The sequence below is a fragment of the Hemicordylus capensis genome, chromosome 5 (genome assembly GCF_027244095.1).
Source record: "Hemicordylus capensis ecotype Gifberg chromosome 5, rHemCap1.1.pri, whole genome shotgun sequence".
NCBI classification, from domain to species: Eukaryota; Metazoa; Chordata; class Lepidosauria; order Squamata; family Cordylidae; genus Hemicordylus; species Hemicordylus capensis.
In genome coordinates, this window is record NC_069661.1 from 196,298,934 (window position 1) to 196,324,661 (window position 25,728).

At 41.1% G+C, this 25,728-nt stretch overlaps 1 protein-coding gene across 1 annotated transcript in view; it reads left to right on the top strand.

Annotated features, from left to right (window-relative positions):
- Positions 1 to 17,334, top strand: part of PTPRQ (protein tyrosine phosphatase receptor type Q) — a 230,805-nt gene extending 213,471 nt beyond the window's left edge. The window contains exons 48-54 of the mRNA XM_053258033.1: positions 808 to 884; positions 7,060 to 7,194; positions 7,307 to 7,432; positions 9,549 to 9,697; positions 11,871 to 12,006; positions 14,894 to 15,017; positions 17,016 to 17,334. Coding sequence (XP_053114008.1) covers positions 808 to 884; positions 7,060 to 7,194; positions 7,307 to 7,432; positions 9,549 to 9,697; positions 11,871 to 12,006; positions 14,894 to 15,017; positions 17,016 to 17,053 — 785 coding nt within the window. The 3' untranslated portion in view covers positions 17,054 to 17,334. The remainder of the gene's footprint in view (positions 1 to 807; positions 885 to 7,059; positions 7,195 to 7,306; positions 7,433 to 9,548; positions 9,698 to 11,870; positions 12,007 to 14,893; positions 15,018 to 17,015) is intronic.
- The last annotated feature ends 8,394 nt before the right edge of the window (positions 17,335 to 25,728 follow it).

Below are 25,728 nucleotides of genomic sequence, written 5' to 3' on the forward strand. Positions count from 1 at the left end.
AATAATAATTTTAAAATGCTGTACATAGGTGAATTAACAAAGAACAGCACAACTCTTGAATTTTTTCCATCACTTTACCTTTTATTTTTGTATGGGTAGAGGCAAAAAAAAAAAAAGTGAGTAAAAGGCTCCAGTTGACAGAATCATCTACCCATGAGTTAGACTACAAGAAAGTGTTAAATCTAAAGGCTGCAATAATGCTAAAGAAATATAGATTGCTCACTCCAAACCTTGCAGGCTTATTGCCACATTAAGACCCTTTCAGCAGTGCTGCACACCATTAAAAATGAACAGCAAACACATGATCACATGAGATATGAGCAAGAAAATCGCATTGCAAGACTATAGAAATATAAGTTAACATCTTATGAAACTGTAGGTGGCATCCAGACTAATGCTCCGCCAGGAGAGATCTCCTTCTTGTCTCTGCCCACTCCCCCTGGAGCTACCTGTGCCCCCATGTCACCTTGCTGAGAGTTCCTCAACCCTTGTGAACAACATTTCTTATGAGTTTGGAGACTGCAGCAATTGGATTTGGGGATGGGTACAGGTGGAGACTGTAGCAATTGGATTTAGTAAATGGCTTCCACTTGTGCAACAGTGTGAGTACTGGGTACTGCTCAATGCTGGCCAATAAAATAATTACTATAATTCATAGGTGGCAGTGAGCTGTCAACATATGTGATGTATTGTCATATGCCTTGACAATACAGCTAATTAATTAATACAGATACAGAGACGATTCTTTGTCACAATTGTTTAAAACAAAATATAATTAATTACATTGATTTTATTTTTGCTACACAGATAATAACAACAGAGTGAAGCTAATGCCTGATGCTAGTATACCTGGATCCGATTATATAAATGCCAGCTATGTGTCTGTAAGTTTGAAATCATTTTAAAATTTCCACATTCTTCCTATTTTTAGCCCCTTTTAGAAACATGACTTAAATTGTTAGAAAGAAATAATATTTTATTTATCTAGGCTTTCTTTTATCCACCTAAGCTTTTGCAATATTGCTGTTGCCATCAGCATGATAGAGGCTGACCCTTCCAAAAGTGGATCAAGAGTTGACATCTCTTGATATGCATGAGCAAGGTCTTCATGACAAATGTCTAAAATCCAGTGCACGGGCTTTCTAGAAATAAATACACTGGGTGGCCAAGGTATCTGCTGGAACAAAAGGCAGAAGTCATTCTGATAGATCTGCACTAGATGAGATCACGAGTTCACCATGCATCTGCTTCAAGGTCTACCCTATCCTTGGGGAAAACATGCACACTCTGGATTAGCATAAAAAGCCCTTCATCCTGATATTCATCTAGCCAGACTAATGGATCCCACAACTATCTTGAAAGGAAATTTCTTTAAAAGATCCCCTACACTCTAGAATCCAAGAAGATACAAAATCCTTGTGTGGGTGTCTAAACTTACTCAGCCACTTTTTTCAACTTACAGGTTGTCAGTTCAAAGACATTGGGGTGCTATTTTAGAACTTAACTTTGGGCCAGGAGTCTCTAACATTTTGGTAGTATTCAGATTGAACAGACACTGTGAACTAATCCTTTCATCGGTCATAGGAAGTGATTCTCTCTTCATTCTGTGCTCATGGCCACAAAGCATTACAAATTGGAGGCATTTTCTTCATCATAGTTTGTCCTTCAGCAGGAAGTATTCTGTAGAGAGTTCTTCCCAAGTAGGACTCCCAATTTGTCTAGAAGCCAAAGCACGCTTTTGGACAACTGCTATGTTATATCCTGAAGTAGAGAAAATACCTTCCTGCTTTCCTAGGGGGTGGGGCAGATTTCTTGCTCTAAATGCCTTTTCTCAAAAGGATGCAGGAGGGCATTCTTTTTACTCGTGTGGGATTGGTTCATCCTTTTGGATGATAGGCACATGTAGGCAACTCTAGAAATGTTTGCCCTCTTTACTTTTTTCTATGCTAGCTCTTGTTCTTGGAACTTTACTTCTGTCCCATTTAGGGATGCCTGATGGCATTTCTGTTTTTATTGGATTTTTTTTTTTTACAGTTAAGGATTGCTTCTTTTCCTGTTTGTGTACATGATTTTGGGGGGTCTACTTGGCAGCTACGCAGGACAGAATCTTTTCTTTGGTGGCCCCCAGCCTCTTAACTCTAATAAATTAGACGGGCCCCTCACTCTTCTGAGGATTCATTGTCTTGCAAAGGTCTGATTATCAGTCAGGCTTTCTCAGACTCCAGTACTGGGATCAGCTGTTTCTGCCTGTGGGACAGATATTCAGAATTACACATTCCACACACACGCACACACACAATTTACCCTATGATGTTTGTATCATGTCATTGCTCACAGAATGTCACCTAGTCAAGGTGAAGAAAAGGCACTCTACATATGTTCAGAAGTTGCTTTCACCGAGCTCTCCCCACTCTCCATCCACCTCTTGGTCTCTTTTACACACACACACAATCACACTTACATTCACCTATTCCACCCTCTGAACATATACATGAGGACACAAAAGCATGGATCCAGATAAGAGATATTCATGATTTTTACATGGATTCCCCTCAAAATCCACCATAAAATGACATACCATCATCACGCTTATATCCACAAATTGCAGCATAAAAATCATGGGTCCCTTCCTTCTTGACAGTTCCACAGCTGTCTTTGGATTCTTAGAGGTACATTATACAAAGGCTTCCATAGTCTCTGTTTTTCCATAGACAAATCAGTGGAAACTTCTGCATCCAAATTACCACCAACATTTCTTTTTCTGTTAAGCATATTCTGTTGGGTAGTTCTAAGTTCTTTGGCAGCATCTGCAATGGGAGAGCCTTTCTGCAGCATTACATCACTGTTTCTTGTTCCTTCATATTGTAATAATTAAGCACCAGTGCTTTTCCTAGTAACTGTTGAATGCTGTTTAATGGATTGGTATCCAATAAAACACAACATTTTAAGGCAATAATAGTCTTCGTGATGTTCCCTATTGCCATACTGTATTTGGAATAACAACACTTTGCTAAATAAGTGACCATTCATAGAAACATTTGTAAATCGAATGAATGAATGAATGAATGTAATCAGTCTTGCTTCTTGTTACAGCTATGGTCTTTAATTTATTCGCATCAGTTTTTAACCTTTTCTTGTTCAGTTATACCTTGGTTTATTTCTGAAATGCCAAGTATTTATTTTCTTATATTCAGTTTCTTTTATCCAATTTCAGGAGCAACTTCTTGACACCTTCAGTCTGCTTCAGTGTTTTATTTTCAGTTTCTCTTATGACACCATGTAATATTTCCAAATTTATAAAATAATGCAACAAGAGACAGAAGTGAGGAACAAACAGACTTAACACTGTGTAACTCTTGTGTAACAACTGACTTCAAAACGACAGTTGCCCTAGGTTTCAGTTCACGGCTGTTGTTCTTCAGAGAATTACGTCTATCCAGGCACCCACTCAGAGAATGCTTTGGTTCTTGCTGTCATTCAGACTAAGACTCGAAAATGGTCTAGTGCTTCACTTCTAGAAATGATTGTGACTTCTGAACTTTTAAGTATTTTGTTTGTTACATTTATACAACACCTAACCAAAAAAAACCCAAAACCTAGATGTTTTACAAAACTGCCTTTAACTAAAAAAAGCAGCCAACTACACATGCCATTGTTTCTGCCATTGGCTTCCTACTAGGGGGTGTGGCTGGACTTCTAGACTGCTAAGTTGCATTGGTCTCTTGATTCCTTATCCCAAGGCTCCTTAAGGAGGCCACCCATGGGGGCATATGGGAGCCCACCCTCTGCCCCCCCCCAGGTTGTGGTCCCTATATACAGTCCCATCACCAGTGCCCACAAAAAACATTTGTGACATAAAGCAGCAGAACCAGATACATTTTTTGTATTTCTTTAAACACTGTTCTTCTGCTGAGCCAGAAGCCCAATATATAGCCCAGAAGCAGATCACAGGAAATACGTTTCCCCTCAGGTCCACTCCAGAAGAAATCTCATCACAAACTTTGGAATCAGTGTAATCCTTCCATAATTAACAATTTTGTTTGTCTCTATGTGGCGAAACAAAGGCATAACCACAGTTTTGATAATGCTGACTTTTTATAGAACAATAATTGTGGTTGCATCCCCTTTTCACCATCATTGAATGTATGATATCAAGCTTTCGCTATATTTTGTTTGCTTTAATTGGCATTGCCACAACTGGAGGTGGCCATTTGGTTGGATGGATGGATTTGACTTAATGTTCAAGATCTAACCAACTGCAAAGTTGAAAGAGAAGAAATGTTTCCCCAGATGTTTTCATCAGACTGACTGATAATTGTGGGGATATTCCCATGGGGTAAATGGTGTGGTATATTTGCTGGGAATTTTGTTTCTGCTGTTCACTGGCATTTTTGGCTTGGTTGGTTTTGTTTGCTCCTGTTTTTCTTTGTACCATCTGGTTGATAAAATCTTATTGGTTAGCTGTGTTCAGGTACAATGAATTCAGCCTGTATATGCATGTGTGTAATCTTCAGGTCAAAACTCCACATTTTTATAGTTTTAGTCCTGAACTGGCACCCAAGTGTATGGTTAAGAAAGCTGTTCAGCAGGAGATCCTGATGTGTTTAATGTGGAAAATATTAAATTAACAAACCACTTCCAGTGACTAAATCATACCAGTGTCTTTGGTATGCCCACCGGGCCAAATGCTCAATTATCTTTGCTATGGAATCATTCTCAGGGCAGCTGTGAAGCGGGTGGGCAGTGGGGGGGGGGAATGAAATTTCATAATGCTCAACTAAGTGACTACAGCTATGTTGTCTAAGCATTGCATCATAGCAAGTTCCTTGACATCCCCACTTCCTCTCCCAGTCTAGTTTTTGTTATTGTTGAATTCAATAGCTACATTGCACCTCATTCTGTTACTCAGAATAAGCTCTTTAAGAAACGGCGTTCAAACAGTATTCTGCATCCTTTCTCTGATGTTTCACCAATATTGTATTTGCCCTCACAAAAGACCTATGTAGGCAGGTTTCAGTTGCTTCCATTTTACAGTTGGGGAACTGATTCCAAGAGTGAGCTATTTGCCCATCATAAGTGAGATCTGAACAGATCATCTAGAGACTAGGCCAGCAGTCTGCTCACTTGATCACAGCTCTTATAAACTTAAACTTACTTTTAAACTTAAACATCCTTTGGGGATTTAAGTAATAACTAGTAAGTGTTTCCTGTCTTGTTCATGAGTAGGAGCGTGTGGTGAGACAGGGCATCTGGAAGGCCAAGGCAGCCTGGAATTGCAGTGTTTCCAATAGGTCCAAGTGAGTAATTTGCACTGACCAAGTCCAGAGTTTGAGTGAGTCCTTTAATGACCTTATGCCCAGGCTCTTTCCTCCAGTGCCCTGCCTCCTACCTGGATGGCAGAGAGTCTTATAGGGCCGGCCATCTAGCCTTGACCTCCTCCTCCTCCTCTCCACTAATTCCCTCCTGTTCTGCTGTGACAGCTGGCATGCAGGCACAGAGGAGCCGGTGGACAGAGCTAGTTCCTCAGTCAGGAATCACACTCTAGTGGTGCAGGCTCTGGCATCCCAGAGTCTCTTGGCAGCAGGCCTAGGTTCTTGCCCAGTGTCAGGGCCTCAGTCTGCTTCCAATGCTAGATCTGTGCCAGCCCCTTCTCATTGAGATCAGAATCCACACCACTGCTCAGAGCAGAGGTTGTGACAATTACAACGAAAACCTAGAGTACAAAGTTCTGCATCCCTTTTCAATCTATACTTTTTAATGAATGTCCTGTGTCCGTAGGCTCATAAACAGCTTTTTCTCACAAGAGCAGTGGTTGTTAGGAAGGAGGGTTTCTAGTCATAAAAAGAACAATTGCAATCCATCTGGTATCTGTGTTTACTCTGGGTCCTTTCTGTTTTAATTTTCTGATGGGAAGGTATTGAAGACTTCTAGGTTTTTATTTATGTGCACTAAACTGAAGGCAGGAGAACAAGTTCAGAAATAACAACCATCAACATAGATTCCACCTGGTTGTCGCTGTTTTTAACCACAGATGTTATTTCTAAAGAAGATACTGTAGTACTTCAATCAAGTTTTTATTGTACATATTGGAGAATTAGTAGTCCTTAAACTGACAAGTTGAGTAAAAATCTAAATACAGGTCAGGTAATTCACAGCTGTTTGGTAGTTATCTGATACATAATATACAGAACAGGTGGTAGGAGAAAGCTGTGTTAATCCTCTCCATTTCATGAGTGAGGTGAGGGACCATAGCGTAAGGATGCAAAACTTTTTATTTGCCATGTGCTCTCTGTTCTGGCAGGCTACTGTTGGAAACGGGATAATGGCCTAGAGGGGCTCTTGGTGTGATCCAGGGCTATTCTTATATTCCTATTCCTTAGTATTAAAACCAGCAAAAATAAACAGTAATCACAAGGCCAGTCTCCATTAGTACAGTACATACCAATCATATATGTTGATGTTTAGGATATTGATATACCGGCTTTCAACTTTTAAAAGTTCACAAAGTGGTTTACATAGCAGAATGAATGAGAAAATGGTTTTCTGTACAAAAGGGGCTCACAGTCTGAAATGAAATGCCAGACAAAAACCAGCAACTGCCTCCAGGGGGGATGCTGTACTTGGTTAAATCGGGACAGTTGTTCTCCCCTAGCTAAAAATAAGAGAGCCACCCACTTTTTAAAGCCCTTGAATTTATATCAAGGGTAGTGTTGCCCCCACCAATCTATATACATGTTTCAGGATTCCTAAGCTTAGTGAAAAGGTACTACTCAGTGTGAAAGGCTACTACTAAATAACGCCATCAACTTCCTTAAAATTTGTATACTATCTGGTAAAGGACAGATTGTCAAAGAATGGCATTGAAGGGCCACTTGGAATGCACATGAGTGGCCATAAGGATATAATTAGATTTCTGGATGTCCTTGCGCAATAATGGGATCTGTCTTCTAAGGTTATAGCCATATGGGATATGAATTCAAAGGAGATTGCTAGCTGAATGCATCCTCTCCCCCCCACCACCACTTTATCAGTATTTACTAAGGTTCATCTTCTCCTTAGGGCTATTTATGTCCAAATGAATTTATTGCTACTCAAGGGCCACTACCAGGCACAGTGGGGGATTTCTGGCGAATGGTATGGGAAACTAGAGCAAAAACCCTTGTGATGCTTACTCAGTGTTTTGAGAAAGGACGGGTAAGTTACCAGTGTCTGAATTACAACTATATTTGATAACTGGCAATTATACATCCAAGAAGCCTACATATGATCATTTTTAATAAGCCATGTTATTCCATACTGATTGCAGATAAGATGTCATCAGTACTGGCCTGAAGACAACATACCAGTGACTGTTTTTGGAGATATAGTGATTACCAAATTAGTGGAAGATGTTCAAATAGACTGGACGATCAGGGATTTAAAAATTGAAAGGGTAAGGCCAGGTCTTATACATTATTTCTGTCCATTCTGTGAAAATCATCAGTTTGCTGTTAAAACTTCTGCTTTTAATCTTAAGCTTCTCTAACTCTCCTGAATATTATTTATTTCTTTATGAATAGGCAATTTTGGGAGTGTTTACTCTATTTGTCAGATTTTCTTTTATTATTATTATTATTATTATTATTATTATTATTATTATTACATTTATATCCCGCTCTTCCTCCAAGGAGCCCAGAGCGGTGTGCTACATACTTGAGTTTCTCTTTCACAACAATCCTGTGAAGTAGGTTAGGCTGAGAGAGAAGTGACTGGCTCAGAGTCACCCAGCTAGTTTCATGAAAGTTAGGATGTCCAGATGGCCTTTTCCTGCTGTAACACATAACTATTTCACTTAACCAGGAGTTTCCAAAGTGAATGTGAGGATTAGTTTACACATGCATTTTAATGTATGTATGTATTTTTTTTATTTAATTTATACACCACCCTTCCTAAAGTGGCTCAGGGTGGTTTACATAAAAACAGCCCTGCTGGATCCTGTTTCGCACAGTGGCCTGTCAGAGGCTCCTGGGAAGAGCTGAGGCATGCCCTCTCTCTTGCTGTTATTCCCCTGCAACTGGCATTTAGAGGCATCCTGCCTCTGAGGCTGGAGGTGGCCTATAGCCCTCAGACTAGTAGCCATTGATACACCTGTCCTCTGTGAATTTATCTAAACATTAAACTTTATAACACATAATAAAACAAATGGTATCTAATTTAATGGTACCTAGTTTTAATTTTATTGATTAAAACACTCATTAAAATTAAAAGTAAAGGTAAAGTGTGCCATCAAGTCGATTTCAACTCCTGGCGCCCACAGAGCCCTGTGGTTGTCTTTGGTAGAATACAGGAGGGGTTTACCATTGCCTCCTCCCATGCAGTGTGAGATGATGCCTTTCGGCATCTTCCTATATCACTGCTGCCCGATGTAGTACCAGTGGGGATTCAAACCAGCAAGCTTAAAATCCAGGTTTAAAAGATGGGTGTTTAAGGCTCTCTTGAAGACCTGCAAGGAAGATAATGCTCTTATATACATGTCCATAATTTCCTGATTCTAACAATGAATGATTGTTTGTGTGCAACAGTCATCACAGATCAAAGAGCATTAAGAGAGCTTTTTATATTGTAACCTCAACTGTAATGCATATATTTTAACAGATAGCAGTTCACACATTCAGCTGAAATTCATTGAGAAATATCTCAAAGTGATGCGATATCAAGTGATGTACATGCATATATGAATAATCCCTGAATGCTGATTTGAGAAATGTTTTGATGTTTTTAATAGCCTTTCATATAGTAATAAAATAAGATGCCACCAAGTTCTCAGAGGCTTTCCAACATCTTTAACTTGCCTTCTTATTAAAAACATCTAGTAATGAATTCTCGTTAGCTGGTTGCTTTGTTTTCCTGAATAGTTCCCATGATGGTGTTCTTGATTCTTAAACAGTTCTCTATCAAATAGCATTAATTTATATGGGACTTACTCATGACTAACTTAATCTAGATGCTTTCCATTATTACTGAGATGTTTGGCATCATGAATTGTTAATGTGTAATTTCTAAAATAATAAGAATAAACTCCTTAGGGTAGAAGGGCTTAGTGAGGTGTAACCAACAAAATTTCACTTGCTGTCATGTTGAGCACCATAACATGGATGGTGTTGAGCCACCCACTCTGCTGCAGGCTCACAGGGAAGCCCAAGCAGGAAGCCCGAGCATACATTTGTGCAAGAGTAGAAATATTTTGGTTTGGAAGTGCACTCTGGAAGTGCTAGTTAGATCAGAAACACAGCGCACTGTCAAGCAACATGTTTCCTATTTAACTAGCCCTTCCGGAGTGTGAATGTGCTCCGTGAATTATTTGTGCTATTGTGCAAAAGTGCAAGACCACCAGGAGTTTCCTGAAAGTCCACAGCAGTACAGGTGGATCAGCATTGCCCATGTTGTGCTGCTCAACATGTCTGCAACTGGAATTTATCCACTATAGTGTAGCTTTTCTCATTATAGGTGGAAGTCTGCTTTGCAGTTCTAAAACAAAATCTTTATTTCTTTCAACCTGTCTTTGCAAGCATGGAGATTGTATGATGGTACGTCAGTGTAACTTTACTGCCTGGCCTGAACATGGAGTACCTGAAACAACTGCATCATTAATCCATTTTGTCAAACTGATACGTGCGAGCCGAGCACATGATAGTACACCCATAGTTGTTCATTGCAGGTAAGTGGAGAATGTATTTCTGTAGAAATTCATAGAACTAAATAGTGACATTAGTTTATCAAGAACAGAATTATGGATATCCACCTTGTGAGTCTCCCTCATCTATTCTTCTTTTGAGGTCAAAGGGGCATGTTGTTGATAGGGCCCAAATAAGAAGAGGAGAGCAGAACAAGAATAAAAAGAATTTGAGTTGACATAACATATAGAATCAGTAGCTCAAACTAACTGGATTCATAGAGACACCAACTTCATGTATCATGACCATGTTATGAGTCAGAGCCATCAATTGGACAGCAACCAGGACCAATACATTCAGAATGACCATGCAACAGCTACAGCACTGCAGCTATTATTGCCGCAAAACACTCTTTCATTAATACAGTGGCTTCTCAGCTCCAAGCTGCCCTGGATGAATCTGATTACTTAGATCCTTTCCAGTCTGGCTTCCGACCTGGATATGGGATGGAATCTGCCTTGGTCACTCTGGTGGATGACCTACGCTGGGAGATAGAGGGAGTGTGACTCTGTTGATTCTCCTGGACCTCTCAGCCGCTTTTGATACTATCGACCATGATATCCTTCTGGGACGTCTCTCTGGGTTGAGACTTGGGGGCACAGTTATACTGTGGCTCCACTCCTACCTTGGAGGTCATACTCAGAAGGTAGTGCTTGGGGATGCCTGCTCCACCCCCTGGCCTTTGGCCTATGGGGTGCCACAGGGATCTATTCTGTCCCCCATGCTGTTTAACATCTATATGAAACCTCTGGGAGAGGTCATTGTAGGTGTGGGCTGTGGTGCCATCAGTATGCTGATAACACCCAGCTCTACCTACCTTTAAAGTCAACAAACACCAGGGAGGCAGTGGATGCTCTGAACCATGATTTGGAGGCTGTTCTGGACTGGATAGGGGCAAACAAGCTGAAACTTAATCCAGATAAGACGGATGTGCTCTGGGTTGGTAAAATATTATCCGAGTGGTAAGGTAAATGGGACGGGCTCACACTCCCTCTGAAAGACAAAGTCCGCAGCTTGGGGGTGCTTCTGGACCCAACACTGTCCTTAGAGGCACAGGTGGCAGTGATGTGCAGAAGTGCCTTTTACTAGCTACGGCTTTGGTAATATCCAGATTAGACTACTGCACTGCGCTTTATGTGGGGCTGCCCTTGAAGACAGTTCGGAAACTTCAGCTGGTTCAGAATGCTGCCGCAAGGATGCTCATGGGTGCAAGTCACTTCATGAGTATTACACTCATCCTGTGTCAGCTTCATTGGCTACCAGTTCACTTCTGGGCTAGATTCAAGGTGCTGGTGTTGACCTTTAAAGCCCTACATGGCTTGGGGCCACAGTACCTGTCGGACTACATTCACCCATATGAACCTGCCAGGGCCCTTCGCTCGTCATCTCAGGCCCTGCTCATGGCCCTGCCACTAACAGAGATCCGATTGGTGGGGACTAGAAACAGGGCCTTTTCAGTTGTGGCCCCTTGGCTTTGAAACACCCTTCCTGAAGACCTTTGCCATGCTTCCTCTGTTTTTTAAAAACAACTAAAAACAAATCTTTATTAAAAGGCTTTTAAATGTTTCACCTGTTGCATATATCTGGTAGGTTCTTTCATTTTTAGTTTTTATCATTCTTAGTTTTTAGCTTTAAGAATTTAATTCGGAATTTTAAAAGCTAATTATAATTGTGGTTTTAGCTTGGGTTTTTAACTTGTTTAATTTGATTCTAATTTTATATTGTAACTGTTTTATAAATGTTGTGAGTCGTTCTGAGCAGAATGTACTGGAGGGGCAGGGTATAAATATTTTAAATAACAACAACAATAACAACAATAATAAAACAGAACATTAGGAGTGTATCCAGATCAGAAACTTCTCATTATTTTGACTGGGTGCTGTAGCATATATCTGAATGCAGGGCTATTTACACCATGAAAAGGTGTCAGAGGAATATAGACTCACCAATCTCAGTACATCTATATATAAATAATTATTTTACATCTTTCCAGTTATTTCATTCTTTTGCACTGAAATATATCAGTCTTTTGTACTGAACATATCCAGTTAAGCATATCCAAAGAGCATATTCCATAGTCCAGTTTTTATTGCAACTGGGATTATTCATTAGTAGTTTTAAACAGTCATGTGTAAATTCTTCATTTGTTCCTTACAGTGCTGGAGTTGGAAGAACGGGGGTTTATATTGCCCTTGACCATTTAACACAGCATATAAATGACCATGACTTTGTGGATATCTATGGACTTGTAGCTGAGCTGAGAAGTGAAAGGATGTGTATGGTACAGAATTTGGTAAGACATTTTAGAACCTACCTATAACCTAGTTCCTATAAACAGCAGCTGAGATAGAACGCCTCTGTCTTGGACTGGACTGCTTCAGGTTGCAGATGGGAACTTGCTTGACAAAGCATCCCTGTACACAGGAAGCTGGCATGTATGGGAGAAGGCTGGGCTGGAGAGATTGTGGTTAGTTTCTGGAATGTCATGTCAAGCTAGAGAAGAAGCTTTGCATGCTTGGCATTTTTTTTTCTAAACAGTATCCACTGCGGAGGCCCAATCCAGATTCTGCTCTGACAGCTGCTTTCATGGGGGTGGAGAACAGACAGGACATGCAAGTGCTAAGCATGCAATAAATGGTTCATGTAGCTTGACCGTTAGCATTGATAGATTTCACAAGGAATGGATACATTCCTCTCTTGCTTTATTTATATCCATTTTGAATTCAGTAGTTTTTATTATTTGCATTCATATCCCTTTCTTCTATCTAGGAGCTCAGGATAGTATACATGGAATACCCATGTTTGTCCTCACCACAGCCCTGTGGTATAGGTTAGGTCAAAAGAGAGGAATGTAATTAGCCCAAAGTCACTCAGTTACTTCATGGCTGAGTGAAAATTTGAATCCAGGTTTCCCAGCTCATAGTCCCAAAGCAACCACTGAATCAAACTGGCTTTCTTTGCTATTCAGTGCCAAAGAAGTGAGTGTGTGAATGCCGAAGGATTTTTAATTTTTAAAGGAGCAAATCAAAACGTACACCCACTTCAGAGGCAGTTCTGGGCAGAGGATTGAGCTTTGCTGTTCTGTCCCAGGGGTGGGCAGACTAAAATCAGGGTTGCCAGATCTGCGTTGTTTTTCACTACAGGTCCACCAACCAGTGCCAGGTTCAAAGCAGTGGCTGAGTATGGTGAACATTCCCTTAGAACTGAAGAACAGGGTGCTAGTCTGTTCAGCCTAGGAACTTTTGAATACTAGGGGTGGAAAGGAGTTGCTGTTAGATAATTGAGAGTAAAGTGTGCAAATCTACTGCAAATCACCCAGAGATCTTCCAGTAGATCCAGTAGATCTACCTTTGCCCATCCTGTTCTGCAGTACTTTTTCCTTTGTTTTGACAAATATTATATAGCTAGACAAATGCACCTTTTGCTATAATGAATTTGTTCAGTTTTTTTCTTATTTAGAATATTTGCTTTTCAACAAAATAATTTCCAATAAGATTTGATTCAATATGATATGAAAAGGAAAAAATGATTCCCTGTCCCAAAGGGGTCTTAAACTCTTAAAAAACAAAAGAGCCAACACCAGCAAATAGCCACTGAAAAAGTTGCTGTTCTGGAATGAATAAGGCCAATTGTTATCCCCATCCTAAATATATGATGACCACCACTTTAAAAGGTACCTCTTTGCCCAGTTAGCAGGGGTAGGTTCAACTGTGGGAGAGTGCACTGCCTCTAAATAGTGAAAGCAGTATTTGAAGGGCACTGAAGGCAAGAGTAAGTTGTGTTGCTCATCATTTATAGCACAAACAGTAGCCAATAGATTGCTGTGAAGTATGCAAATACATTCCACACAGTGCACACAATCCCTGGAGCTTTCACCCAGATCTTGTGCAAGCGCAAGGAAGCTTTCACAAGGTTTCTTCCCCTTCCACTCCTCCCCCAAAAGACTTTGCTGAGGAATAAGAGACCCTCCAGAAGGGGGGGGGGGACTGCAGAGGGAGGTGGAAATTGCTTAAAAATTGAGTGCAGGCACCTTCCATGAACAGAACTCCAGTGCCTCTGCCTTATTTTTAAACAGTTCCCCTGCCCGCCGCCCTGGCAACCCATCCCATTCAGAAGAGGCTTTTCTAAAGGTACAGGCAGCTAGGGGTGTGCATCAAACCGGTTGGCCGGGTTTGGTTCGAAGCTGAACTAGCCTTGAACCCAACCGGGCCAATTTGGTCCAGCACCCCCTCAAACCACCACCACCACCCCGTTTGGTTCAGGTTCAGGGGGTTCATGGACCGAAAATTGTTTTTTAAAAATTTAAAAAAACAATTTTTTACCTTCTACTCCCCTTGGGAGAGTTCCTGGAGGCGGGGAGTGGGGTCTGCGGAGGTTCCCCCTCCTACCTCCAGACTTCTAAATCACCCCCTTGCCCTGTTCAGGTGCCCTTCATTCACCCCCTCGGGCTCTTCCAGGGGCGTAGCTATAATTGAGCGAAAGGGTTCAAAGAACACGGGCCCCCAGCTCCTGAGGGCCCTCTAGCTCCATCCCTCCCTATTTTCTTCATTATCTCCCTCACTCAGGGGGGCCGCCAGAGAGAGGGATGAACACAGGCCCCTTCTCCCCTAGCTCATAACTCATAAAGATTGTAGCGCACCTCAAGGGCTGCAGGAAGTTCCTGAGGGAAAGGCAGATAGTCGTTTTCTGGCATGCTGCTGTGTTGAGCAAAGTACGTGTGGACTGCATAGCCTGTGCTTGCCTCACAATATCCCTGCTTCATGCAGATTAACAAGACTTAGAAGCATTGCAGGTTAAAACATGCTCCCAAATGATTGCTGCCTATTTGAGTTGTTGGATGCCCCTGCATATTTAAGGTAGTGAAGTGCTGCTTGGGTTTATTTTTTTTCTCTTTTAAAGACACTGGTCTTTAAAGACCTGAGTCTTCAAGATAGAGTTAGATACAAACTTAAATATATCATCATGAGCTGGACCCCATATGGAACATTCCAGTGGATAGAGTAAGCTTTGATTTAAACTGAATGCATTTTACTTCACAGTTAGCAGTGATGTGTCAAACATGTATAATATTTGCTAAAAATGCTGTGTGTGCATACTCCAAAACTACTTCAAAATGTTTTACTATTAGCAGTAGTTTACCATTACTAGGCTGAGTAGCCTTTAATTTTCACACTTCACAGGCACAATATATATTTATGCACCAGTGTGTTTTGGACTTACTGACAATCAAGAGGAGCAGCCAGCCTGTATGTTTTGTTAATTATTCAGTATTGCAAAAGATGGACTCATTGGATGCCATGGAAGGTGAGCAGATCTGCATGGTAGAGCAATTTAGTTTTTGAGCTGTATAATTATTTGATCATATTGAATTAGCACACTTTAAGAAACATCATTTGGCTTTATTTAATTTTCTAGTTTTCTGCCTCTTAAGCATATTAATTGTTGTTTCTCTTCAAGATCCCCGTGTCAGTGTCCTTATCAAATCCCATGGCTTTCTGTACCACTTACATATTTTTATTATTATTATTACTATTATTACTCTTACTATTATTACATTTATATCCCACTCTTCCTCCAAGGAGCCCAGAGCGGTGTACTACATACTTGAGTTTCTCTTTCGCAACAACCCTGTGAAGTAGGTTAGGCTGCGAGAGAAGTGACTGGCCCAGAGTCACCCAGCTAGTTTCATGGCTGAATGGGGATTTGAACTCGGGTCTCCCCGGTCCTAATCCAGCACTCTAACCACTACACCATGCTGGCTCTCTTTATGACACCCAACTGACCTAGAATTTCCTCCTTTATCCAGTCCCTGTCTGATATTTCTACTTTCATCTTAATCTCATAGCTAAGATTGAACTTCTGATCAATATCTCCATATCCAAATGACAGTGTTGAACAGACATAAAGTCTTGGTTTTATCTTTGACTCTTCTCTTTTAGCTTCCCATATTCAATTCAACACCTAGTCCTGACACTTCTTACTTTACAGCATTGAAAAAATACAGTTCTTCCTCTTATTCCCCTCAACAAAAACTCTGGTCTGTGGTCATCACTTGCTTTGACTACTGCAATTTTATCCTCTCTGGTCTTCTATTGTCACACCTCTGCACCCTTACAGAACTCTGCCACTAAGATCATTCTTCTCTCTCATGACTCTGACCATATGACAACTCCTTACTCTCCATCCCATACTGTAACTAAGCCTAAGTATGTATAACTGAAAGAAACACGTTTCTCCTCTGTTTTAACTGTGCTTCGATCTCCTTTTCCTGATTCCCTATTTGTTGAATTTTACATCATAAGCTTCTCAGGACAATAACCTTTCCCACTTTATTAATGTGGCAATTATATAATTAAGCAAGTGCACCAAAGTTCAGCCCACCTTTCATCATAAACACAGAGAAAAAACCAACAGGTTACCAAGAAGAATGTCTACACATTCTTTTCCCCCACCCCAACAGACAGAATTAATCTATTTAATTCAGACCACAAACTTACACAAGTAGACTAGAGAGTAGGAATAAGCAGTGTGCTAGCATACTTCAGTATTTGTAGAGTGGATCGCTCAAGGTAACTCCCTGTGCTTTGTCCTTTGCTTGTGAAATCAGAAACTCCTGGATAGCGATGTGCAGAACTGGTTGGCAAACTGGACCACCCTTCAGGAAAAGGGACCGATCCAAAATCAACCCGAAGTGAACTGGTTCAGTGGTTCAAGCTGGGCTCGATTGAGGGAGGCGCTGCAGGGGGTGGCGAGAGGCATCTTTAAAAGTAAATGAGGTCCTTACCAGCAGTACCGAAGTTGTCTGGAGCAGTGGTGCTCCCCCCAGCAGCCCATGGCGGTGGTGCAGCTCCGACACTCAACTGACCTCGGCGAATGCACAGAGGCCGGGTGAGTGCTGGAGCCACACCACCACACAGGCTACTGAGGGAAATACTACTGCTCCAGACAGGTTCGGTACCACTGGTCTGCCAGTAATGACCTCATTTACTTTTCATGATGCCTCTCGCCGCCCCACCCCCATCACTGCCCTCACTCCTCTCACGGCCCTCAACTGAACCGGGCTAGAACAGCTTTGAGCTGGCTGGCCCGGTTGGTTCAACTGGACCAGTTCATGGCCCTGCGGTTTGGTCTGAATTTAGTTCAAATTTGGACCAAACCACAAAAAACAGTCCATGCACACCCCTGCTGTTGAAGCCATACATATTTATATCTTTATTCATTTGAATTTTGGTGAACTATTATCTGTAACCTCTTACAATTAATCTTCATAAGCTTCAACTAGTGTATTTCTTTCTTTTGCAGGTGATGTGGAACTTGAGTGGGAAGAAACTACCATGTAAATGCATGGATGAAACTTTGTTTCAGGAAAAACCAAATGGTATTTCTTTAACATCAGGGGCCAAAACAAATCCCCTTCTTACAATGAACTAAAAGCAAAGCGTAATTTTTTAAAACAAAAATGTTATAGTTTATGCTTTATTTATGTGCCTTCATAAATACTATAAATTATTAAATGATACTTTTGTACAGAGTGTGCAGGCCTGTTATTGTAATATAAATATTGTACTCAATTGCTGCAATCCAGCAACAAGTATTCACAAATAAATCCCATTCAGACTAATGGAACCTAAGCATTTAATTTTGCATTTTGTTTGTAAATCTCATTGGTGTTCAAAGGCAGAACTAAACATTATAAGGGGCATGGAACTGCCACTGTCCAGTATTCCTTTCTCCCCCTTTTCTTGTAATCTGATATAACATAAGATGACATCATGCTGTGTATTTCCCTGCAACCAACAGCCAATGATGTGAAGAGGTAGGGAAATCATAGACTTATAGAATTTTAGGGTTTGTGGTATTCTAATCCAACACCGTGCTCAGAGCAGAATAATTGCTACAGCATTCCTGAAAGATGGCCATTCGGCCTCTTTTTGAAAATCTTCAGTGAAGGAGAACCCACCACCGTGCAAAGCAGACTGTTCTACTGCCAAGCAGCTCTCACTATCAAGAAATTCTTCCAAAGGTCTAGCCTAAATCTGCTTCCTTGTAATTTCAGCCACTGGTTCTAGTCCTGCCCTTATGAGCAACAGATAGCAAGACCACTTCTTCTGTGTGAGAGCCCTTCAGATATTTGAAGATGGCTATTAAGTCTCCCCTCCTCCTCTCCTCCAAACTAAACTTAACCAGCTCCTTTAAACCATGCTTCAGAGGACTTGGTAGGGATGTGCATGAATTATGATTCAAAGAGTGATTCACAGCACAGCCCCGGTACCCTTAAAAGGGAGGAGAGCAGGTCCATACCTGCTCCTCCACTGCAGCTTCCTATTCGGGCGGCATGCCTCCCAACTGCTATAGCGCAACAGTGGTGCTCTCCGCAGCTGCCCTCACACAACAGCAGCACACACATGGCCTCTGCATGTGCAGTGGTCATTTGCATGATCAGCAACCATGCTGACCACGCAATAGGGATGGGTCCGGACCGGTCCGGAGGCCATTCTAAAGGCCTCCAGACTGTCCGGACCGGTTCGGACCTGGCCGGTTCGGGTGGGGTGAAATTATGTAGTCTACTACTGAGTACACACCGGAGAGACGTGAAGGTCGCGCACGACATGCACGTGCACAAAAGGTTCCGGCAAGCCTTTTGCACTTAAGCGGGAGAAGGGGTGGCAGGGAGGTATCCTGCCGCCCCAATTACTACAAAGAATACGCGAACTGGAGGGGGGAAAGCGGCAGGAGGGGTAAGTAAACCCTCCCCTGCCCTTAAAGGAACCCACCCCACAGTGCCGGACCGTAGCTCTGCGGTTCCGTGCACACCCCTACCACGCAAATGGCCACCGTGTATAAATGAAGGCCATATGTGTGCTGCTGTTTCATGAGGGCACCTGGAGGGAATACTGCCTGAACAGGAAGCTACAGTGAGCGGCAGGGGAGCAGGTATATACCTGCTCTCCTCTCATTTAAAGGTACCGAGGCTATGCTGTGAATTGCTCTTCAAACTGTGATCCATGAACATCCCCAGGACTTGGTTTCCAGACCCCTCACTACTTTTGACACCTTTCTCTGAACCTGTTCCAGTTTATCAATGGACTTCTTAAAACATGATGCCTAGAAATGGATACAGCAGCTGATAGCCAGACTAAGTAACTCAATATTACTACTTAGGAGTTACTCTAAAGGACTACATAATTTCACTAGGACTTCCATTGAGTAATTTAGTCAGGATGTCAGCCATCATTCCAAATGAGATCTGACCAGTAGAACAATTACTTGTGATTTGAACCTATGCTTCTGTGAATGCAGCCCAAGACTGCATTCACTTTTTTTACCTGATGTATAACTGCTGGCTGATGTTCAACTGGTTGTCCACTAAGATACCTAGGCCCTTTCACAGGTCCTGATTCCAAGCCAGGCCCCCTCCATCCTATATCCATGCTTTTTAAAAACCTAAATGCAGGACTTTATACCTATATTCACTTAAATCCTGTCTTGGTTTTGTTAGAGCTTGTCAGGATCTTTTTGAATCTTGATTTTGTCTTCTGCGCTGTTAGCCACTTGCCCCCTCCCCATTTTGTGTAATCTGCATATTTTATATATCCTATCTACTTATGCATCCAAGTCATTTTTAGCCTACTTTCCAGTAGGCTTATGAGATCATCCTGCATTCCATATGAGTGTCCATCCATGTGTCCATGTGTATGTCCTAATCAACTTCTCAATGCCTGAACCAATATGAACCAAATTGGCTACAGTTGTAGGGACACATAGGGACACCTCAGCAGTGTAGTTTGTGTTGATGTCATCCACCCCAATTCAAGATGGTGGACGTAAATGTTTGAGGCACAAGTGAGCTAACTTGTGGACTGTCAATTTGAACCAAATTTGTTCAATTCAGTTGTAATGAGTGACACGTAGGGATACCTCAGTGGTGTAGTTCGTAATGATGTCATCTACCCCGATCCAAGATGGAGGACACGTGAACATTTGAGGTGCAAGAGAGCTAACTTGTGGACCACCTAAACGATTTGAACAAAATTTGGCAGAGTTGTAGTGAGTGACACACAGGGACACTAGACAAAGAGGACACCAGACAAAGAGGGGGGAGAGAGCGAGAGCAGCAGCAGCTCCATGTTTCTTATAACTTCTGGTTCCACTTTTAGGCTATTTTGCATATTATACCATGGGCCAAACTAGACAGTTGGCGCAACTCTCCTTCCTCACATGCTCCTAGTATAAAATGTAGATGCACAAATCTGTAAGCATAGCAAGCACATTGTTTAACAAACACATAGTTGCCCCAAATAGTTTGGCCCTTTGGTAAAAGTCTGTTTGTCACTATGTGTGCACGTGAGAGGAAGCTTTGGCCACTCCTTTATCTCTTTTGTGTGGATCTACATAATAACTGTATTTCCAAACAAACTGAGCCATTTTGGAAGGTTCAGCCATTTTGAATAATTTTATTTATTCAATATAAATTGAATGAATGAATGAATGAATGAATGAATGAATGAATGAATGAATGAATAAATAAATAAATAAATAAATAAATTCCAAACAAACACTTTCTGATTCATACTTAACACTTTTTAAACATAATGTATGCATGTAAAACATTTTACGTGCTCCCCTTAAATGCCATAATCCAGAGCAGATATAAGCACACTTAAGCTGATTGATTTCAATAGGTTTAAATGCACTGAGCTCTACATGGCCAATATGTGAAATGGCCCTTAGCTGTGACTAGCTTTATCTGGATTGTGTCCTGAAAAAATCCCAAACCATGTACAGTATTTTTATACTGTCCCATGAATCTACATGAGCAACCGTGTCAGCCCTGAATGGCAATATGTCCACAAAAACAGTAAAACACTCATGTGTTTCAGGAACCATGAGTGTAAACTGGATGAACATCTACTTTTAAATGAGATGCACATTTCCACATGAATGAACATTAGGATTACTGTTTGAATGTACATTGCAATAAATTACTTCCTTATTTGGATGGGTTAACATACAATTTATGTCTGTGGCTTTGCATACAAAAACTTGTTTTTGCACATGGATCACCTTCTTTGGATCAGGCAGTATATCTTGCATTGGGAAAATGCTCTGAACAATTTACCTTACAATAGCTTCCAAAGGAGCCAAATGTGATTGTGAAATATTTATATTTTTCAGATATATATAATACAGTGTGTGAATTGGCTGTACTTTTTGTGGCTGGTTGTGAGTTAAAGCTGCCATCCCTAGACTAAACTGTTTGTTTGGTATAGAAGACGTGGCCTGTTGAAGTGGATCTTCCAGGATTATCACAGCATTTCCCTAAGTGTACACTCTTTTGTTTTGACTCTTTGTTTTATGGGAGTTGGAATAGTATCTTATGATCCTGAACAGCTGAAAACTCACCTCCTGACACTGTGAAGATTTTTCAGCTTTTATACATCACACAGTAGCTTTTCAGGGACACTTGGGGCTATTTAAGCCAACCAGAGGTTGTTGGTTTTCTTGTTCTCTTTTGTAATGCGTTCGGTAATTGTGTCTCACAGCTCTATTACTTTTCTTAAGCTGAAATAAATAAAGTTTTACATTTTATTATACAATTCTCAGCATTGTGTTGACTGCTATATATGGCTCTTTCAGTTGCCTTTGTACAGTCTGTGCAAATGCAGATTACAAAAATGTAGGTCATCCTCTGGCCAGAATTAAGCATCATTGAGTTCTTTTGATGGGCAGAATTCAGCATGAGCATTCCCGCTGAGTTTATACTTTCCACAGAAATCAATGAGACTTATTTTGACTGAATTATGCCCATGCATTCAGAAGTAACATTTGCAGAAAAGTTAACACATTGCCTTAATTTTTTCAAGTTTTATCTGTTTCATTTTACTGAATGGCACATTTTCATAGCCATTCATTTAGAGTTTGAACATCTAAAATATAACTATTGATATTTTATTCGAACAAGTAACTTGATACAGCCATTGCTGTATATAAGTAATATTCTGGGAGTAAGTTAAATTATCATATGAGGACATCCTAAAGCAAGGAGGAGAGCTGGTCTTGTGGTAGCGAGCACGACTTGTCTCCTTAGCTAAGCAGGGTCTGCCCTGGTTGCATATGAATGGGAGACTAGAAGTGTGAGCACTATACGATACTCCTCTTAAGGGATGGAGCCCCTCTGGGAAGAGCATCTAGGTTCTAAGTTCCCTCCCTAGCATCTCCAAGATAGAGCTGAGAGAAATTCATGCCTGCAACCTTGGAGCAGCCGCTGCCAGTCTGTGTAGACAATACTGAGCTAGGTGGCCCTATGATCTGACTCAGTATATGGCAGCTTCCAAATGTTCCTATTCAGACAACCTCTTCACTATCTGCATGCTGTCTGAAATCCTGATGAAATTACTCGATGGAAGTCCCATTGAAATTAAGTAGTCCTTCTAAGGACTACTACATAATACTATTGAATAACTTAGTCTAGATGTCAGCCACTGTCTGTGTTGGCAAAGGTTCAGTTCAGACTATACCATCCTTCTCTTTTCCACAAGCAATGAGAGAGCAAAACTTCACCTTCGCATCTCACTCCTTGGGCACACCAGCCCACTTCTAACATTGCCATGCATGGGTTAATGTTTGAATGGAAGGTATACACAAACGTCCAAATTGTGTGGTCAGTTTCCTCCCTCCGCCCCCAATCAATTTCAGGAATCACACTTGGGGCTATGCACATTGGATATGATGTGCATTTATAACCTGCTCATGCATTTATAAACTACCCATGTGTAGATATCTAGAGGTGTCAAAGGTTGGAAAGCTATTGTACCCCACTTCAAATAGAGAGAAGATAAAGTATAATATCATTCAAATTAGGCTTTTAAAAAAAACTTCACTGGAATGAAATCCTGCCTCCTCACATAAAACCACCAGCTACCTGTAAGTGGGAAGAGAAGATGACGACAAGGTGTAAAAATCATAGTTGCCATGTCCACCGGCTGCTTCCCTTCAAGCTACACTGGTAGGAGCCCATCCTTCCACGCATAGAAACATCAATTGCCTGTGAAGGGGAGGAGAAAGTGGACATACCTCTTGTTTTATTGCTGTTTTATTATTTTAAAAATCATGTTACTGCTCAGTCAATAAAATTCTGAAAAGTCAGGAAATGGTACAGTATTCCCTAATAAAACTCAAGGTCAACCAGTTGTCCAAGTATACCGTAATATGTATATGAGGGAGAAACAATGCATTTGTTTGTACATACACAGGACTTTTTCAGTAGTGCTTCTCCAAATAAGCCTTAAATATGTTGTACCCCAAGCACAGAAAACAAAAAGATGCTCCCACAGGGTACTGCTAGCAAAGTCTGAAATATGAAGAATTTCAATCTGTGTACTCAAGCCAGAGTTTGGGTTTGGGTTTCTTGGCCAGCAGCATTCCCAACTGCATGGAAAACCACTTTTGAAATTGAGGGTTTCTCAAAAGTAGTTTGTGGGGTGGCATGTGGGTCTGCTCTTTAAAAGAAATATTTTTTTTAAAAAAATACCCCTCACATGAATGCTTGATCTCTTGGGCATGCCAGAAAGAGGTTATTTGGATTTCAGCCAAAGAGGCTATTTCAATTTCACAAAATTTCTCAGAAATAAAAAATGAAAATTAGATCTCGGGCGGGGGTGGGGTTAATAGGCATCAGGACAAAGGTGCGTTGAGAAAATGACTTTTTACAGAGCAATAGTATTGTAAATTCACCTGTCAGCCTAGAGGAATAACAGTTATTTTTAATGTACAACAGGAGAAAGAGGTGATGCCCACAGCTGTTCATATCTTTGGCAAGCCATTTTGAGCAGCTCCTGTTTCATTGGATTCATTCAAAACACGTGTTCTTCATTTATTATACATGTACTTTCAAGTATTTGACAAATTGCTTAGGGGTTTTTACAGATGTTGTACATGGCTTTATTTGCACTTTGTAGCAGTTTGCATCACTTTTATAAATGGGCATTATTAATCTTTTACTCTCTGATTCTTGAATATGAAGATGTGTATTATTTCTATGTATTATTTCTATTAGAACTCCCAGGCACCTTGAAGATGTAGCTCAATGTTCCAAATAAGTTGACTTTATGTAGATAAATAGATATTACATGTGAAGTATAAATGCCAAATATTTTATATACAGGTGAAACTCAAAAAATTAGAATATCGTGCAAAAGTTCATTAATTTCAGTAATGCAAATTAAAAGGTGAAACTGATATATGAGATAGACGCATTACATGCAAAGCGAGATAAGTCAAGCCTTAATTTGTTATAATTGTAATGATCATGGGGTATAGCTCATGAGAACCCCAAATCCACAATCCCAAAAAATTAGAATATTACATGAAACCAATAAAACAAGGATTGTAAATAGAACAATATCGGACCTCTGAAAAGTATAAGCATGCATATGTATTCAGTACTTGGTTTGGGCCCCTTTTGCAGCAATTACTGCCTCAATGCGGCGTGGCATGGATGCTATCAGCCTGTGGCACTGCTGAGGTGTTATGGAAGACCAGGATGCTTCAATAGCAGCCTTCAGCTCTTCTGCATTGTTTGGTCTCATGTCTCTCATCCTTCTCTTGGCAATGCCCCATAGATTCTCTATGGGGTTCAGGTCAGGCGAGTTTGCTGGCCAATCAAGCACAGTAATCCCATGGTCATTGAACCAGGTTTTGGTACTTTTGGCAGTGTGGGCAGGTGCCAAGTCCTGCTGGAAAATGAAGTCAGCATCCCCATACAGCTCGTCTGCGGAAGGAAGCATGAAGTGCTCCAAAATCTCCTGATAGATGGCTGCGTTGACCCTGGACTTAATGAAGCACAGTGGACCAACACCAGCAGATGACATGGCTCCCCAAATCAACACAGACTGTGGAAACTTCACACTGGACTTCAAGCATCTTGCATTGTGTGCCTCTCCATTCTTCCTCCAGACTCTGGGTCCTTGGTTTCCAAATGAGATGCAAAAGTTGCTCTCATCAGAAAAGTGGACTTTGGACCACTGAGCAACAGACCAGTTCTTTTTTTCTTGAGCCCAGGTAAGACGCTTCTGACGTTGTTTGTTGTTCAGGAGCGGCTTGACAAGAGGAATACGACATTTGAAGCGCATGTGGTGCCCCTGGTGGTGCAATGATAAAACTGCTGCCCTGTAACCAGAAGGTTACAAGTTCGATCCTGACCAGGGGCTCAAGGTTGACTCAGCCTTCCATCCTTCCGAGGTCGGTAAAATGAGTACCCAGAATGTTGGGGGCAATATGCTAAATCATTGTAAACCGCTTAGAGAGCTCCGGCTATAGAGCGGTATATAAATGTGAGTGCTATTGCTATTGCTATGTCCAGGATCCGTCTGTGTGTGGTGGCTCTTGATGCACTAACTCCAGCCTCAGTCCACTCCTTGTGAAAGTCCCCAACACTTTTGAATGGCCTTTTCCTAACAATCCTCTCCAGGCTGCGGTCATCCCTGCTGCTTGTGCACCTTTTTCTTCCACACTTTTCCCTTCCACATAACTTTCTATTGATGTGCTTTGATACAGCACTTTGGGAACATCCAACTTCTTTTGCAATTACCTTTTGAGGCTTTCCCTCCTTATGGAGGGTGTCAATGATGGTTTTCTGCACAACTGTCAAGTCAGCAGTCTTTCCCATGATTGTGATTCCTAATGAACCAGACTGAGAGACCATTTAAAGGCTCAGGAACCCTTTGCAGGTGTTATGGATTGATTAGCTGATTGGAGTGGGACACCTGGAGCCTAGACTGTTGAACCTTTTCACAATATTCTAATTTTCTGGGATTGTGGATTTGGGGTTCTCATGAGCTGTACGCCATGATCATCACAATTATAACAAATTAAGGCTTGACTTATCTCGCTTTGCATGTAATGTGTCTATCTCATATATCAGTTTCACCTTTTAATTTGCATTACTGAAATTAATGAACTTTTGCATGATATTCTAATTTTTCGAGTTTTCAAAAAACTTGTTATCACATGCACG